Source organism: Cygnus olor, chromosome 2, assembly GCF_009769625.2.
Source record: "Cygnus olor isolate bCygOlo1 chromosome 2, bCygOlo1.pri.v2, whole genome shotgun sequence".
NCBI lineage: Eukaryota > Metazoa > Chordata > Aves > Anseriformes > Anatidae > Cygnus > Cygnus olor.
Genome location: NC_049170.1, coordinates 137,904,092 through 137,921,552, shown reverse-complemented (window position 1 = coordinate 137,921,552; position 17,461 = coordinate 137,904,092). Strand labels below are relative to the sequence as shown.

General features: G+C 37.1%; 1 protein-coding gene across 1 annotated transcript in view; it reads left to right on the top strand.

The window, feature by feature from the left end:
- Nucleotides 1–16,746, top strand: part of STK3 (serine/threonine kinase 3) — a 141,047-nt gene extending 124,301 nt beyond the window's left edge. Inside the window, exon 11 of the mRNA XM_040548595.1 lies at nt 13,398–16,746. Coding sequence (XP_040404529.1) covers nt 13,398–13,556 — 159 coding nt within the window. The 3' untranslated portion in view covers nt 13,557–16,746. The remainder of the gene's footprint in view (nt 1–13,397) is intronic.
- Nucleotides 16,747–17,461: the final 715 nt, after the last annotated feature.

Sequence of the window (17,461 nt, the reverse complement as noted above, 5' to 3'; positions counted from 1 at the left end):
AGAACTGGCAGCAATTTAGCTATTACTGTATTCTGGTTTTGAGGGCTTTTAACTATTTATATAGTATGACACTGCAGCGCTATTATTATAAGCAAGAGATTTAAAAAAAAAATCAGAAATGAGTTTGTATCATTATCTCTGCTGGATGTTTTCTCAAAAAATTTCATCTAATGTGTTTTAGTTTTCTCAGAGGTTTCAACTAATCTGCATGTAATCTCTGTTGGAGAACGCTGGTAATATTCCATGTAACTACCTTTTTGATTTCACCACCTTAACTGCCCTTTTCTGTTTGCCCACCTCTTTATAATTCTATCCATGAACTTGTTTGTGCGTAAAATTTTCCTTGAGGCTACTGCTGACACAACTTGTTCTATTCTTATCTGTTTCTATGGTGTTTTATCCTTTATTGCTTGGTTTTTTCTTATACAGTTGTCTATGGTTGTTATAGCAACAATAAATAGCAAATTTGTCAATTTTCAAGCAGTGTGGCTACTTTTTAAAATATTCTGTGATATTAATTGCCAAGCAAGAGATGAAATATGTTCAGCATAGTTTAGCAAATTAACATGATTAAGTTAAATTATCTGGTAGGTTTTTTTGATGTTGTGGCTCCTAGATAAGGGGTTATGCACTGTGCTGCTATTTTGGGAGAGTATTAATATAATCCATTTGTGGGGAAAAAAGAATCATTAAGTTATTGAAACTTCTCCTTTGCTATTGTTATGCTAATGGCCAAGATCTGGTAAATGTTGCTGGCATTCTAGCAACATCCTCATCAGCCAGGCTAGTAGGTGTGTAGTTCATAATTACCAGAGTTCCCTGTGTGATGCAGACCATCAGATGGCATAAGCACAAGCTCCTGGAATGGAAGATGTTTGGAGATACTAATGTCAAAACCAACAGAAGATTGTGTTTAATGCAAGAGGAAATACTGATGGGGGAGAGAGGAATGTGGTTTGGGTTCAGAATGGTTGAGGACTGCAAGAAGCGAGTATTTCTGTAAATGAGTGCCTAAAGTCAGAATCATTAGTGAGAGTGGAAACTATCAAATTAATTATTTTTAAAAATGAAAGGTTAAACAAGCCCATGTTTTTTTATACAATATACTATGTTGCAACTTTAAAATATCTCCTGATATGTTTGAAATTTTAAAATATTTTGAAGTCATTATTTGTATTGATTGTGCCTTTTATTAAAGCCTTTGGTGAATTTGACATTTACCTGTAACAATAATTTGCCAAAATAAATTATTTTCTGTTTTCCATAATATATTTCACATTACAGCATTGTGAATTCTCAGAAAATACATGGTATATGTAATTTCAACTGTGTGCAAGTGTGTGCATAGGATTAACTATGAATATTATAATGAAAACCTTACCTTCTCAGTGGTATCAAAAAAAAAACTGCCATTGCCTTATCCATGTCCATAGTGTTCTTAAATTGTTAGTGTAACTTCTCTGATGATAGGATGCTGGGACATCTAGACTTCGATTGCACTGTGATTTCAGACCGTAAGAATGCAAGGTCTTCAGCTGTGTCAGCAGCAGTGCAAGTCTCAAAGACAGTAAGCAGAAAATTCGGTATAATTTTTCACCCATCCAAACCAGATCTGGCAGCTTTTTTCTTCTGGAAGAAGAGAATTAGCTAGTTGGTCCACTATTCGATATGTGTGGTAGTTCAACAAGGCAGTTTGTATTCAAACCCTAACAGCTTTTCTGAAGATGGTGGCTTAAAGCCAAAATCCATTTTTCTGTCACTTGTAGATTCTACGTGGAAAATCATTCGAGCTTACAAATGGAAATATCCCTCTTTTTTATACAGATGGAAAGGGGAAAGGGGAGAGGAGAGGGAGAGGAGCGGAGCGTTGGGGACTCCTTCAGTTATTGCATTTCTACAGTTCTTAAGATTTATTCCTGTATTTTAAAAACAGTTTTTAAACTACTTGATAAGGTGCTGTTTTCTACTTGTGACATTTAATATGTTAACCTTTTAAAGATACTGATTTTTTTTTATTTCATCCTTCTGCCACGTAAGGTGAATTTCATTAGCATCAACTCAAGAATGTGTAATATTTGTGTTTTTTTCTGAGTAGTTTTTCTTCAACATTAAGTCCTAATGTCTGCGTCCAGATACGTGCAATAACTGTATCAAAAAGTAATCCATGCGTGTTGCTAAATTCATATTTAATACAGAAAGTCTAGGACAGATATGCAGTCTGTCTGACACTAACCCTATGTTTCCCTGCGTTTGCACTCATGCATATGCATTAGATCTGTTGGTGATGAGGGAGTTGTTCACACCCTCTCTGTTCTTCAGGCTCTGAGCAATGACACTTAATAGGCAATCAGACCCATTAATTTGTACCTTGTGTGTGTTCAGTGTTATGTCTCTGAATACAGCATGCCATTCATACTGAGGAATAGATGTGCTGTGAGCAGAAAACCCAGTGATGCATTTTAAATAAATTGCACGAGCATTTAATAACTCTAGCATTTATATTTTTGTCTTTACTTTGGAAAAGCACTACCCTGAAGACGGTCTTGACAGTTGAACTGCTTTTACAAGGCAATGTAAATTGAAATCAGCTTTTAATTACTTCTGAAAGTGCAGTTGTGAAACATAATTTTATTTAAAGATGAGCCTGTGAACTGCATAATAGTTGACTGAATTGAGCACGGATTTTGTCTGAGTACTGACACCTTGCATTTGAGGAGTGCATTTGTCTGGCTCACATTTTCCTTATCCTTTTTAAACAGTCTAGGAATGTGCTGGATGGATTGTTTGGCGTGAGTTGGAGCTTGATAGGAGCTCTTCAGTATTTCCTGCCCTGGTGGTTAGAGTTGGAAATAATATAGAAGAGGCCATTGGTTTTACTTCAGTTTCCAAATTATGAATGCTAATCAAGTTTAAAACCTAGATTAGATTTCCAACAGTGTTTTTCAGGAGAAGGACTTAGATTTGAAGTTACAGCCATCTCAACTTCAAGTGCAGTATGTGTAGTATTTTCATTGTTGATACACTATGTAATGAATAAGATTTTATGATTATTTTCCTTTACTGATACTATACAATTAATAGGATTTTATGGTATGTTTTTTTTTCCTTTTCTTGACTGATTTTTTTTTGAAACACAACCAAAATGTAGATAATCAGTAAAATGAATTGAAAAACAGCAGTGGGTAAAGAGGCCAGAAGGATTCTACTGAGGCTGGGGTCACATCATACGTCCAGAGGGTTTGCAGAGTTTGTACCATTCCCTTGCTGTGGGCTGTATAATTGATGTAATTTACTCCAGAGATGCGGAAGTGGAATAGTGAGTGCTATGAATTGGTACTGGGATTAATTGACAGTGTTGTCACAAAAGCTTCCACAGTACCTGTTTGTATTGAGGTTGGCTCTGTCTAATGTTTTTCCCGCATCGTAATAAACCACAACTATATCTGCAAACTGTAATCAAAAAAACCTGATTAAACAAACTAATGTTCTGCGCTCTGTGGCAAAGTGAGTAGATCAAATGCTGTAGATCTTCCTAGGAGATAATACTGTGAAGGTAAGAAAGCTAATTTTTGGCTTAATCACATGAATGTTTGAGTCATAGACAAAATATTTGATAATAAAATATTTCTCTGGCAAGTGATTTTGGCAATTCTGGGACTCAGTAAGTGAATATGCCACTGAGTCATTTTATCTTGTTCAGTAAATAAACGAGGTTTCTACAGTAATAATACAGCAAGCATCTCACTTTTCACAGGGTGGATTGTGTTTTAGATAATAGAATTAGATTGTGTGTCAGTGTTGAAATAGCCTGCATTTCTTGTTCATTAAAACGATAGTGCTTTTTACTGTTATTTAATATTGCTCATGTGTTTTGGTTCATGGGCCTTTTGATTCATGTGTTTTAATTATTGTCTTGTTCTATATTTTCATACTTCCAGGATACTTCTTAGTATGATACTTGTAGTGAGAGTAGTGTACTACTTGTTTTTAAAGGGTAAGACACTGTGTATTATTCAAAACCTGCAAGCTTAGTGATATTGTGTGATAGGTTATCAATTTCTGTATTTGTTAACTTATTTTAGATCTAATCTAGTCTGGACTAGAAGCAAGACAGCAGCAAATCTGGACATTTAGTCCATTGTAATGTGGATTTCGCCAGGTTGGCTAAAGATTATTTAATGCTCAGTGTTTTTTTAATTAAAATTGTGTTTCATAAACGTAGGGCTGGTGCATTTCATTGAAAGAAAAACTGATTCTACTTCAGCGAGCCTGCTGAAACTCAGCATTGTCTGGCCAATTTGCAGATAAGACTTCAGTGAAACAGCTGTGTTGTTAGGAAGAATTAGAGCGTCCCTTCAGCTTGTAAAGAGATTTTCAAAAATCTTCTGAGTTCTCGAAGATGTTAAGAAAGTTTCCTGATGGGTTTCGATCAGTTTTCCTACCACCAGAGCTGTTGTTGCAGGGCAGCGATCTGGGACTGGGGCCTTGTTCTCCAGCTGCTGCAGGTGCCTGTGCAGCATCCCCAGGCCCTGTGTCTGTGCCCCCCTCGGCTAGGTTTGGCTGTCCTCCTTTCCATCTCCCCTGTCCCCAGGGCATTAATCTGTGTGGGTTTTGTGGGGCAGGAGTCTCTGTTTCTCCCTGCTGTGACTAACAGCTGGGTTAAACTTCTCCTTTTAGCTCTGGCTTTGCCCAGTTGCTGTGTTCAGCTTCGGCCCTTCCTGGTGTATCTCAGGCCTCTATCAAACGATGTCTCCGTTTCACTGTCTTTTTGCTGTCTTTGCTGTATTTTCTTCCTTCCCATAGGGAATATGAAACCTGACTGTTGTTGCCTATAAATTACCTAAGTTTCTGGACATAAGATTTTTCCTGTCCGTCTTGTACCCAAAGCGGTTGAAACCTATACGTTGTCAAACGTGACTGCTAGAATGCTTTCTGCATGAAATGCAAACCAGCAAACAGTATGTCTATCATTTTTCCATTTATTAAAGATGATATGTTATTTTCCTCGATCCTTTCTGAATAGGCTATTTTAAACCGAACTGAGTTTTCTTCCTTATAAAGAATATAACCAAGTCAGGGTTCGTCGGCAAACAAGATAAGAATTTGTGTGTGCATTTAGGGCCGGGGGGAGGCCGTCCTCCCGCAGACTTTCCGTGTCAGGAAAACTTAGTTTTGCTGTATCTGTTTTTGTTTTAGTTTGGGGCATGAACATTCTGTATTTCTAAGAGGTTTGAGATTCGCCTGTGTTGTTCTTCACTAGGACACTGAGCTTTAAGGTTTAGTTTAAAATTCTTTTAGCCTCTTCCATTGCTCTTCAGGTTAAATGCTTTTCTGCGTCTGGGCTTAACTTTGCATGTATGTATCTCGTGTGCCTTACAGAGATCCTGATTATTTAATGTGTTTAAATTTTTTTTCATATCATCTTAAATTGAACTATTAAAGTAAAATAGCTTTAAGTGATATCATTATGTATTTCACGAATTTGCAGATTTTAATACTGTTTTCTTCTTAACTTCAGGATTTGCATGTCATATTCTTTATGCCTTTAACTTTACTTCTAAATACAGTTTTGCATTTAGAAAATATTGTAGCAAAAATGGAACATCATTCATATTTTATTATATCTTTGCTATGTTTGGGGGTCCTTAGCTGAATGAGTTTTATATTTTTTAATGGTTTTGATCCCAAATCTTTTGTATCTCGGTAGTTAATGCAGTTTGCATTTGCATGTAGATAAACAGAACTTTAAAAAGATGTAAAAATGTTGTTTTCTGAGCATTTTATAAGTGATCTTCTCATGGAAGAATCAAATGTCAAGAGGCAGTGCCTTAGCTTGAAAAAACTTTTGAAGTAACATCTACATTTATATAGCTGAATGATAATTGCAATTTGCTGAAATGGGATACGGAGTTCTTGTAGCCTTGAGTGCGCTGTGATGTACCTGCTGATAGCTGAGCTAATTATGAATGACAACTAAAAGTGCTTGCCCTGGGGATTTACACATTAATAAATATAAAATGCTGACTTTTAGGTACTACATATCTAGTACATTAAAAACTCTAGCTGCAGAATTCATTTTTGTTTTAAAACTTGGTATCTATGTGGGTTATATTTGAAAAACTTTTTTTTTTTTTTTTTAATCCCCCCCCTCTAAAAGCAGAAAGAGCCAGGGGGAGATCCTGTGTGCTTTTAGATCAGGTGTGGCAGCTGCTCTGCTATCAGCAGTGTGTGTTATTTGCCACCCAGCTTAAATATCATCATAAATATCCAGATGGAGTGTTTTTCCTAAGCTTTAGATTATTTACTCTGTTGTGAACTCCACTAAACATTTATAGTAAATTTTGTGGTTAACTGTAGCTTGAGATGCCTGATATAGAAAATCACAGTATTTAAAAAAAGAAAATTGCCAAGGTCTCGCTCTAAGGCATTTCAAACGGTGATTTTTTTTTGCTTGTGATAATCTAAAAGTCATTTTGAAAAATGTCTGTGATGGATGATGCAATTCTAGAGAGAGGGCAAAAGCAAATTAAAATATTGTGCTTCATCAGACTCAGTTGTAAGTGTATAATGTAAGAATACACTCTCTAAATGACAGAAGCAACAGAGGCTGGTACGCTTTTTTTTTCTTTTGTGCACTCTTTAAATTTATTATCTATCAGATAGTGAAGAATTGATCTCAAAGTTACTTATTAATGATATTTTCTACCAGTTTTCCTGGGATACATTGCTTGCAGTTTATTTCCCTATGTTCAGGTTCTATTTACATTGTTGTATCCCTTTTAGTGAAAATTATAACCCCCCCAACCACGTGAACATCAGCAGCTTTAGTAGTAAAAACAATGTAAATGATATTTAAACTGCTTAGGTTATGATAAAGCATAAACACATACTACATGATGAGTGTTGTCAGGAACTGTAAAATTGCAATATGCAAGAGTTTCAGTATCATTTTTACACTGCTTTTCATGATGACTTGTGTTTTTCCTTAGATTTCAGTTCCTGTAGTCAAGATAGCTCATGAAAGTTTTAGGCTCCTAGTTTTTTGTGTTTTTTTTTTTTTCCCTGAACTATTTAGCCGTTACAATTGCAGAAATGCTTTGATTCCGGCTGCCTCCTCATGACTCAGAAATAAAAAGGGAAGTAAAAAGAAACCTCCCTCCTCCAAGGAATTGTCATTTTAGGAATCTAATTTTTTATTGGTAGTTTAATGAAGGTTAAGGACCCAGCTCGTAATTTTTGAATTTTAGGATTGGCAATACTTAGTGTACTTAAAGGAAAAGCCCTGGGTAGTATGCAACAAAGGTATGCAAATGATAGCATGCACTAATGCTATAGAAAACTTATTTTTTTGTTGTTGGTGGTTTGCTATTTCAATGTAACTTTGTATGAAGCTGAGAAATGCTGATGATAGTAACACTGAGATTAAGCTTTGTGTTGTTAAAGTGATATATGGTTTTAATATATGAACAGAGAGGGTTCTAGTAGTGAAGACAGGAATTAATCATGGAACATTTATATACAAATTTATTCCTAAAAGGACTTTTTAAAATTAATTGAAGCTGTCCCTGTTTAATTTTCTGTTTATGTCCTGTGCTTATTTTAACCCTTAAAATGCTTAAGGTAGTCCTGCGGAATAAAATTTTGGTTTTATATGTTAGGCTACTGGTTCTGCCCTCCCATATGTAAATTGTCAAAAACAGTGATAGTAAATGAGGTTATTTTTTATATTCATTATATTTTTTATATAACACCATGTTTTGTGTTCTGCAATAAGGATACTCGCTTCTCAAACATACCGAAATAAATTCTCTTCCCTGTCCAAGTTTTTTTTTTCTTGTGACTGATTTGCCTGTTCTAGCGACAACAGGGCTGCGATGAGAGCAGCTCAGAGCTCTGATGTGTGGCTAGTGGGTGTTTCAAGTAGGTCATTGCCTCACGATGCTACTACCAGGTCAGTATGTTTTGATGTATATGCACAGCAGTTCTCCCCTTGTTGCTGCATGGGAGCAGCTGAGCAGCTGACGGTAACTGTGGTGTATTTCCTTGCATGTAGGGCTAAAAAAAACCTACTAGATAAGTGAGCTTTTGGGTTGGGGTACGAATTCATAGACCAGAAAAATGATTTGGAGAGGCCCACCTTTTATCTTTGCATCCTGACTCAAGTCTAATTTTTCACGTTGGTAAAAAGGATTTTGAAATCACGAGTGGACCTCATTCCGTAAAAGAGAAGAAAGCTGCTCAGCAAAGGTAAAGGAACAGCTACAGCGGGGAGAGAGTTTCTCTTACCCGAGGCCACTAACAACACAAAACAATCCAAGGCATGCACTGGTTAAATCTTAGAAAGTGCTATAGGCAACCCACTTTTGCAATTGCCATAGAAAATTATTGTTGTTAGCCATTCTGTTGATAGTTCATATTGTAGGAATTACTAGCAGATGGGAAAATAGATGACTCAGAATACAGTATTAACAATCCATATTTTTTTAATCAAAGGCCTCTAATAAGGCATGTTGCATCTGTAAGATTCATTTAAGCAGTTGCTAGGAAGAATTTGTTTTTTCAAGTAAACACAACAAACTTGATACAGATTATTTTTTGATTGAATATCTATTTTCTTAACAATTTAGACCCTGAAAATACATTTGCTTGTTTTCGTTGCACCAGCTTAATGGCAGTATTCCATAATTTAGTTTGATAGACTGGAGGTTTGTAATGGTAATTCATGCATTATGGAATTACTAATGAAATCTAATTTTATCATATTGAAAACATCACAGGCCTAGAGCTTTTATTTACCTCCGTTAGCTGTCAAGGGTGGATTAAGATTATAGTGTGCTACATCCACCAAAACTTTGGATTTCGCCCCCTGAAAAGTTTGGATGGCTACGGATATGTGCTGGCCAAGTCTAGTTAATGAATTCCAGACTCATTTCCAGACCCCTTCGCTGCAATTCATGGTCTGCAGGCACCACCAAGTATCTCAGATACTTATCCTTCCTCTTGAGTCCTTTGCTGGACACAGGTAGTTAGGATTTGCATTGCACCCTTTGACTTGATGACTTCTGAGAATCCACTTTTGGTTGTACATCATCTCCTTTCTTTTCACTGTATTACTAGAGAGCTTTAGTCTTTAGACAGCAACACATATATATTTTCCAATTGACCATTTTGGCCTGAATCTTCATCAATATGATTTGACCAGGGTTGCCAACAGAATATGTAAGGTATGTTGTAGGTCCTCCTTCAGGCAGAAGTATTGACTGCAGGTAATTATTCTTTGCTAAAAATGCCAATCCAAATGAAGCTGGATGCAAGAAGTTAGACTGAAAAAAAATAATAATAAAATTTGTTGTACTTTCCATGCTGGACTTCAGTTCTAAGAGATGATCACATCAGTATGGGAGGAGAAAATTCCTTCTGTGGCATTGTTTGAAGACGTGTAATAAAAAGCAAGCTACCTGAAGCCAGCATTGACCAGAATAAAGATGTTTTCTTCATAGAAAATCATCCTCTGACGAAATGGTAAAACTGCACTGCAATCCAGCTACCTTCCATTATACCACTGGATTAGCTTTTCTTTAGCTACGGCGCTTACTGCTGCTTCTTAGAAACCCAGATAATGGTTCTGATTTGTTCTGCTGCTTTTTGAGTTCTGCATGTAGCCTTTCTTGGAAAACTGACCCAATTATGAATAAGTTGAACAGTGAGCCGGGAAGAGGCAGACAATTGGTGTCCTACTTGCTAGAAGTTCAAGATGAGGTACACCATGTTTCCACACTCCTGCCTCCTAAGAGGAGAGTTGTGTTGTGCAACTGAAAACAATAATTCAGCCACAGGGTTAGGTGCCTTGCTTCTGTGCTGGTTGTCTCCATCTCAGATTGGTGCTGCCTACAGGGTCTTCTGCCACCGGCAGCTTGGGCTGATGGAGCTCCTCTTTGCTCAGGTTCCTTTCTTCCACCAGGATTTCACCCTACATCAGGGAGAGGAGGAGGCAGAGACGAGAGCTGCTGGCATTCAGCTTGCGCCAGTGGGAGCTCCTTCCACAGGGATAACTTCTAGCTGGCCTCTTTGTAGGCAGTCAACATCCTTTAATAGAGTTCCACCGGGGCTTCTTTGGATGGGACTGTCTTGAGAATGTCAGCTTGCAGAAGAAATTATTCAATGTTATCCAGCTTTGCTTTGTATCGTATTCCTTGCCTCCCTTACTCATTTTAAGTCTCTTTAGCTATTAAATTGAGAAATACGCCTTTTGGAAGAAAAGGATTTTTTTTCTCTACACACCTACTTTTTCTGCTAGAAACCTGAATATGCATAGCCGCTCTGAAAGACTCAGTGTGTGAAACAGATACACACATCTTTTTAAAATATTATGTATTTATATATTGTTGTATGTAATTGATAGGTTCAGGGGACTGTTGCTTTCCCAAAGCCAGTGATTCCCAGGTGATACAAAGGGTCCCAGCGAAGACAAATGCTCCATTTGCCTTCCAGAAGCTCCATGCACCGGAGACTGCCTCTGTAACAACAAACTACACGGGAAATCAGTTCTGGCTGTTTAAATTGCAGGCTGTTTGCAGGTGAAAGTAAATGGGAGTGCCAAGCTCTATCACTTTAAGAAATCGAATCAAAATATTCATCATGCAAGGGAATAAATTGCATAGGGATAATTACATTTCCTGTTTGAGTTGTTTCTGCGCATCTCACTTAACGTTTGCTGTTGCATTCAGTGTTTGCTCTTTTGCAAGCTTTAGGGTTCAGGAGGTAATATCCGTAAAACAGACAGAAATCAAGAAAAAAATATTCTGAAATTTGCTGAAGAGACATAGACGTGTGCACACAAACATACACACATCCCAAAATGAGCTGCAGCTTTTAGATATGATTAAGTGGTTTTCTATGGTGCGTAGAGCTCTCTGACCACTCCTGTCTTATCCAGCATCTGAAGCCAGATAGATGAGATTCATAACTCTGTTTTCAGATCCTTCATTTCCCTGTTTTCTGTCATTTGCTTCCTCTGAATGTCCCAAGCATCATCCGTTTATACAGATGAGTACTGCAGTTCCCTGAGTCCCCTGGGTGACGTGACTGAGATCACTCTGCACAATTCTCATTCTCTGGATTTAAAAATTCATTCTCTTCGTATTTTAATTTCCAGCCCAGCTGTCTGTGATCCTTAAAGATTATTTAATTCTGTTTGCTGGCTCTGCTTCCTGACTGAAATTTAAATAAAAACGTACCCATCATATTCTTCTCTGACAATTTATTTTAAAAGTGTATATATATGTCTTTCAGCACAGAATAATTATGGGATCACATGAATTTGAGTCTACTATGTGCAGTGTAAACCTGATGTCTACAGCGGTGATTCAGAGGGAGTAAGTGGCTGACCCAGACCAGACAGGAGACTTCATCAGTGACACTTGTCACAAACACACAAGTGGTTATTGGTGGTGCCTTCCTTAGTCCATTTGCTAGTCCATGAAGCTGCATACCATAGAATCGTAGACTTTTTCCTCCCAGACGTGCTAAAAACCATAGTTTTATTGCTTCTCTCATCCGTGCTGCTTGTAGTCAGTTAAAGGGGAGTCAGTACCGTTATGTCGCCTTATAATACTGCAAGTTCCTCTGACACCTCACTGCTCTAAAGAATGTCCTCACTGAAAAGCGTCTGTAATATGCTGGTTGCATTTACCAAGTGGCTAAAAAAGAACTTCTTTTAATCTCTTCTTTCTCTGAAAGTGGAAAGGTGTTTTTCTGTAAGTGTCTTGGTGTCCGAGAAATTATGATTCTTCTCCCCTATCCTTTCTTGCATTTATCAGTGGGGAGAGGTGTAGTAAACCAGGCTGTTTAATTATATGGGCATTTAATTATTTGGGAGGCAACTCCTTCCCTCCTAAGAAACAAAAGGTGCCATTTGTCCTTGTGATGATGAGCTGCTGAGCACATCTGGGGTGTCTGAAGCTGATGCTGGTTGAGGATCTTTGGTCATTGAAGATGTTTCTACTTCTGGCTTCTAATTCTCTCTTTCACAGGAATCTTACTGTTAAAATGACATGGAATGAAAACGGGTGTCTTTTCCTCTACGTTCTTGCATGATTTTCTGGGCTCCACTCCCTGTGGATTATGACTTAAAGTTATTTGTTTACTATGTACAACATCGTGTATTGGTGGAAGTCATAGCACCGGGGTTTGGACCGTATGTAGCAATATGTGCTGCTAATTTACATGCCTCAGAAGCTGATAAAAATAAAGATCAAAAGTAGCATTTCATTTCTCAGGGAAAGCAGATCAGACGGTGTTGATGGAAGACTGCCCTAGATTCATAAACTAAGCATTGACTCATTAGTAGGTTGAGTCAGAAAATGTTGTCTTTTTTTTTCCTGAGTTAGGTGGTGTGCTTGTTTGCAATGCCAGCGTATTTGCAAACAAAATGTAGATTGCCTCTTTCCTGGGATGAACTTGTGTGCTGTTTGCAATCTATTGGTATGTGCCACACTCATCTCTGACTGAAGAGTAATTGGCACATAGGCAATTCCGACAAGAGAGAAATGCAGAGAGGTACTCCACTTGCTCAAGAAAAAAAATACACAGGCCAACCAAAGGAAGATATTTCAAATGTAGATCCTGCCCTGCGAGAGCAGATGGGGCAGTAACGCCCGACGTGCCCCAGTGCCTGCCGAGATCCAGCCTTTACTTGCAGCAGCCAAGTAGCCAGAGGAGGGATTTACTTGTATAACCCATTGCTCTTAATGAATGAAATGTAATGAACTGATTAACACTGTGAGAAAAGAGAGTGGGCAAAGGTAACTCCCTCCCATGAATTCAGGAGGTTGGTTTGTGCATTATTTAACCACCCTGCTGGCAGTTTGCCTTGGCTAGCCCTGGCAGTGGTCTGTTGAGGAATGCAGGTGTCTTGTCATTCTTAGCAGAAAGTACCTCCAAATCTGTCAGGCTATTCCTTACAGCAGTTCTCTATTTCTTAAGGCTGCTACGAGAGGCTGAATTCAGTAAAGAAGTATTTCATTAATCAGTATAATGTATGTACATGAATATAATCCTGTATAGTATGGCATGCATTTTTTCAGCCTAAGGAGTTTAACTCCAGGCCTATATTTATTCACAGTGTATTTACAAGGTATGTGAAGTGTTTGCTACTTTTTATTAACTGTACTGTATATGTGTGTGTGTTTGCATATGCTGTTAAATTATTTATTGTGGAGCACACTAAGGCTTCTGACTGCATGAACAGTGATATATGTATGTATACACACACAGTATGAAAAAAGACATTGCAACTGTAAATTAAAAGGTTATGAAAGGTGGTTTTCATTTTTATTGTAATACGTTTTTAACCTATTTTGTGTTTTTGTTTGTTTGCCTGTTTGGTTGTTTTACAGTTAAAGAATCTAAGTTTAGAAGAGTTACAGATGAGATTAAAGGCTTTGGACCCTATGATGGAACGAGAAATTGAAGAGCTTCGTCAGAGGTACACTGCAAAAAGGCAACCTATCCTAGATGCAATGGATGCCAAGAAGCGGAGACAACAAAATTTCTGAGTTTGTTTTACTTTCAGAGATAATGCTACGAGTCAATGTGGACACTGGTAACTTTATAAGTCTGAAGGAGTTTTAAAAATCCAGTCTTTTCAATTTTCCTTCACAACTGATGACAATTGGAGCAGTGAAAGAACACATGGTGTTCTCCAAAGGCAGTGAAACACATGACCGCTCGCTGTTATTTTCAAATGTTTAATGTAATAGAAGTTTAATCTGTTACTTCCCTATCTTTTTCAGGTGTATTGTGGTAACTTTGTGTTGTACATTAGGAGTTGTGTTTTGGAGCACCTGGAACTATTTCTTGATTGTGCAACACTACAGAGCCTTATGTTGCAATATATTTTCCTCCCACTTAGTAGCATATTTATTATGTAATCTTTGGTTATCCTATTTATTTTATGCCTGTTTTCTTTTTATTAGGAAATGTTAGGATAATATTGTGGAGAGCAGAGCCAGATAAGATAAAATTAGTATTGTAGTATAATGAAAAGAAGCTCACCACTATATTGTCTTTTAAAACTCCGATTTCAGCAATTGTCCCAATTCAGGACAGCGCTTGAACATGTGTCCAGTCCATTCCTATCAGTACAACTTTAAGCGTAATCTAAATAATAAGCACATGTTCTCTGTTCTGAATCAGGGATTGTAGCTGTAGTTGAGCAATACAATTGCTACACTCGAGACCATTCTTTTAAATAATATTTCTATCATTTTTATGCACACCGAATGATCTCTCACTAAACAAGAAAACAAGTGCCTAATTGGTTTTGATTTTTCTATTGTTCAGGAGAAGCAATGCTTGCAGTCACTCCTGCAGTGTAAATTTTCAATTGCTATCGCAATTCTGACCAGTATAAACCCCTGTTTTGCACCATAGTTTTATAATGAAGTAACAGCTACACTTTCTGGATATGTGGGATTATTTTTTTTTTTGGTTCATTTAATTTTATAGCACTATTTTGAGGGGAGAGGGGAGTTATTAGTGGTTTGGGTTTGGTTTGGTTTCACATTATAGACATTAAGGGATAGTAATTTAAAAGCCAAAGAAAATCAATTGAATACTTACACATAGTAAGTACTGAAAAGAAGCAATGTTTTGCAGTCCTCTGAGGGTTCTGTCCTGCAGTCACTGAACATTCAAAATTCCTGTAGTCTTCTGTGGTAGATTTTGGGGAATCGGAAATGCAGGACCAAGCTCTTAATACCTTTTTACAACTTCTTCTGTCTGATTTATATTGTGTGATATCTAGTAGGTAGAATTTACAGCATTGCAAGAACTATTTCATACTTAGCCGAAAATGTGATCCACTTTCTGAACAATCTACTGTGTTCTCTATTGCAATCTTTACGATTGTTGCCTTTTGTGTAATTAACTTAACTGTGATAGTCATACTTTTTTAAACAGTACAGCTGAAAAGACCTTTACTTTCAACCTCCAGCTGTTAAGCTTTTAATGGTGACTACTGTACGGGCATCTTCTGTTGAATGTTTTCTGGAAGTTAGTAATCATCTCATACCTCTTAACATTTACTGTCATCATACGTGGACCATTTAGACAGAACAGTGCAGATTTTGGAAATGGTGCATTAGATCACAAAGCTTATGCAAAAGGAAAACAATAGATACTACAAGATCAGCATATTACAGCCATGCTGGGACCAGTATTTGGTTTGAGCTGTATCACAGCCATTGTTGTCACTGTCATTCTGTGTGTGTGTTTGCGTGCATGCCACGCTCTAATTTGTAAACCCTAGAGTCAAATAAATTTTAATTGTGATTGTTAGAACATCCTTACCCTCAACTCTTTTTATATTTCTTGAAATAAAGACCATCCCTTATGAAGAAGCAAGAGCACAGAAGATCCATAAAAATTACTTTAGGCAAGATAAATGCACCTTGTATTCTTATGCCTCACATTTATACAATGAAATGATATAAAGTAAAAAAATAGCATAATCATATCATCGTATCATTAGATTATAATCATAATGCAGGAAAAATAACAGCGGCAACCCCCTCATTTGTGTGGTTCTTATTTATTTAAAACTCATTAATTCTTCAACTTTCTGGTGTGTGTGTGTATACATATATACATACAGACACGCACCCATATATAAGCAGAAATCTAGAACAGGAAGATTTAAACTATCAGGAGAGGAACCTAACTTGCCTTTTGTTGGTGTGCCTTTTAAGCGAAGTGTCATTGTCCAGACACTCTTGCTCGCATCATTAGCGGCTTTCTTTCCCCCTTATTCTCTGAAACTTTTCCCAGCAAGAAAGGGCTTTGATTTGAATAATGTCTTTACAATGTAATGTATAATGTAATATAATGATCACAATTTTCGTATTTTGTGTATTCTGAAAGCTTTTTAATGCAGTGAAAGCTTTTTAATGCAGTGCGCTAAATATGAATTAACTGTCCAGCAGGACTCCAATAAAAGGCCATTTTAGACTAGAGGTGTTGCAGTCTGACATCTGAAAGGTATCAGAAGAAAAAGGACGTCCTCTCTTCACTCCTGATCTGTCTGCATAGAAACAATTCGTGTAAACTTTGTGCACTAGCATACCCACATGCAGGAGAAAAATCTGAAAGCCATGAAATAAATAAAATGCAAAAGAAAGAAACAAGCCACTTAAAGGTTAAAAAAAAAAAAAAAAGCTTCTGAGACACTGTAACCTGGGTAGATACAGGAAGCTTGTGACCAAAGAACACTTCCGCCAATGAATATGAAATTATTCATGTTGCCCTTCTGGGATGTGCACACTGCAATCAGTGTCAAAGCTGTCTTTGGCTTCAGAGGCCAGAATATCAGGCTCTGAATGATGATATCAGGCTCTGAATGATGTGCAAGCATAATATATAGAAATAGGTTTCATATTGAGAGATGGACACAACTTATTTTTTCTTTCCTCTGTTCATACAAATGAATCAAATCATCCATGTTGATAGCTACACATCTCTACTGGAGGGTGAGCGTCTCTGTAGAGGAAAGCAGATAGCACAATAAACAGGACATTTTAAAAGCAAGACTTGGAGGAAATCTGGTAGAACTACTGACAAGTTAACCTTCAGTGAGACTTTAATTGAGCGATTTCTTGTTTGTTTCTGACTTTGTTTAAGTTTAGGAAGGAAAAAAAAGAAAAAGAATTACTTATTACTAAACATTTGTAATAAAAGCTAATTTTTCATTTATAATGTTGTCTTGTTGTTCATTCTAACTGAAGGTAATGTTAGTGGTAACTGTTAATGTTCGTTTACACAGCCATCTCTCATGTTTTCGTTTCCTTTCTATATTATTCACAGTGTACTTCTGTTATACTCACAGAAAACCACATCTTTCAAAGTCAGCTCTGGAAAGGATTTTTCCAGCTCCAGACATTGCTGCAAAGTCTAGGAGCCTGAGGATCTCAGTGGAAGAGCATTAGGCCAATCTAAGGAAAGAAATCCTCAATTGTTCGTGGAGGTGTCTCTCTACAGTCTCCACTTCCTAATGGCCTAATCCTGAGAGACCCCAGTAGGTTGGAGGTATTCGTAGACATCCTTTACTTAGAGGTTTGATTTTCTAGGGTAATGAGAATAATAGCTGATGAATAGTCTTAACTGGGGAAAGCTACAACATTCAATAACTCAATTTTGATTCCATACCCTATGTCTTTTCTGATTTTTTTCTTTAATTATTCTTCTCTGAGAATTTGCCCAAAAAGATGCTTTAGTATAAGGGACTCATGAATAAAACTCCTTAGACAGTCACACTATCTTTGAAGTGACAAAATTCTACTGCTAATCTTAATTAATCTGACAGTTATTGGATATTATAATTATTTACTGTTTATCCACAGTAAATAATAGCTTGCCTGTATTTGCCCAGGTATATTCAGAGGGGAGGGAGTGTACAGTGGCTCAG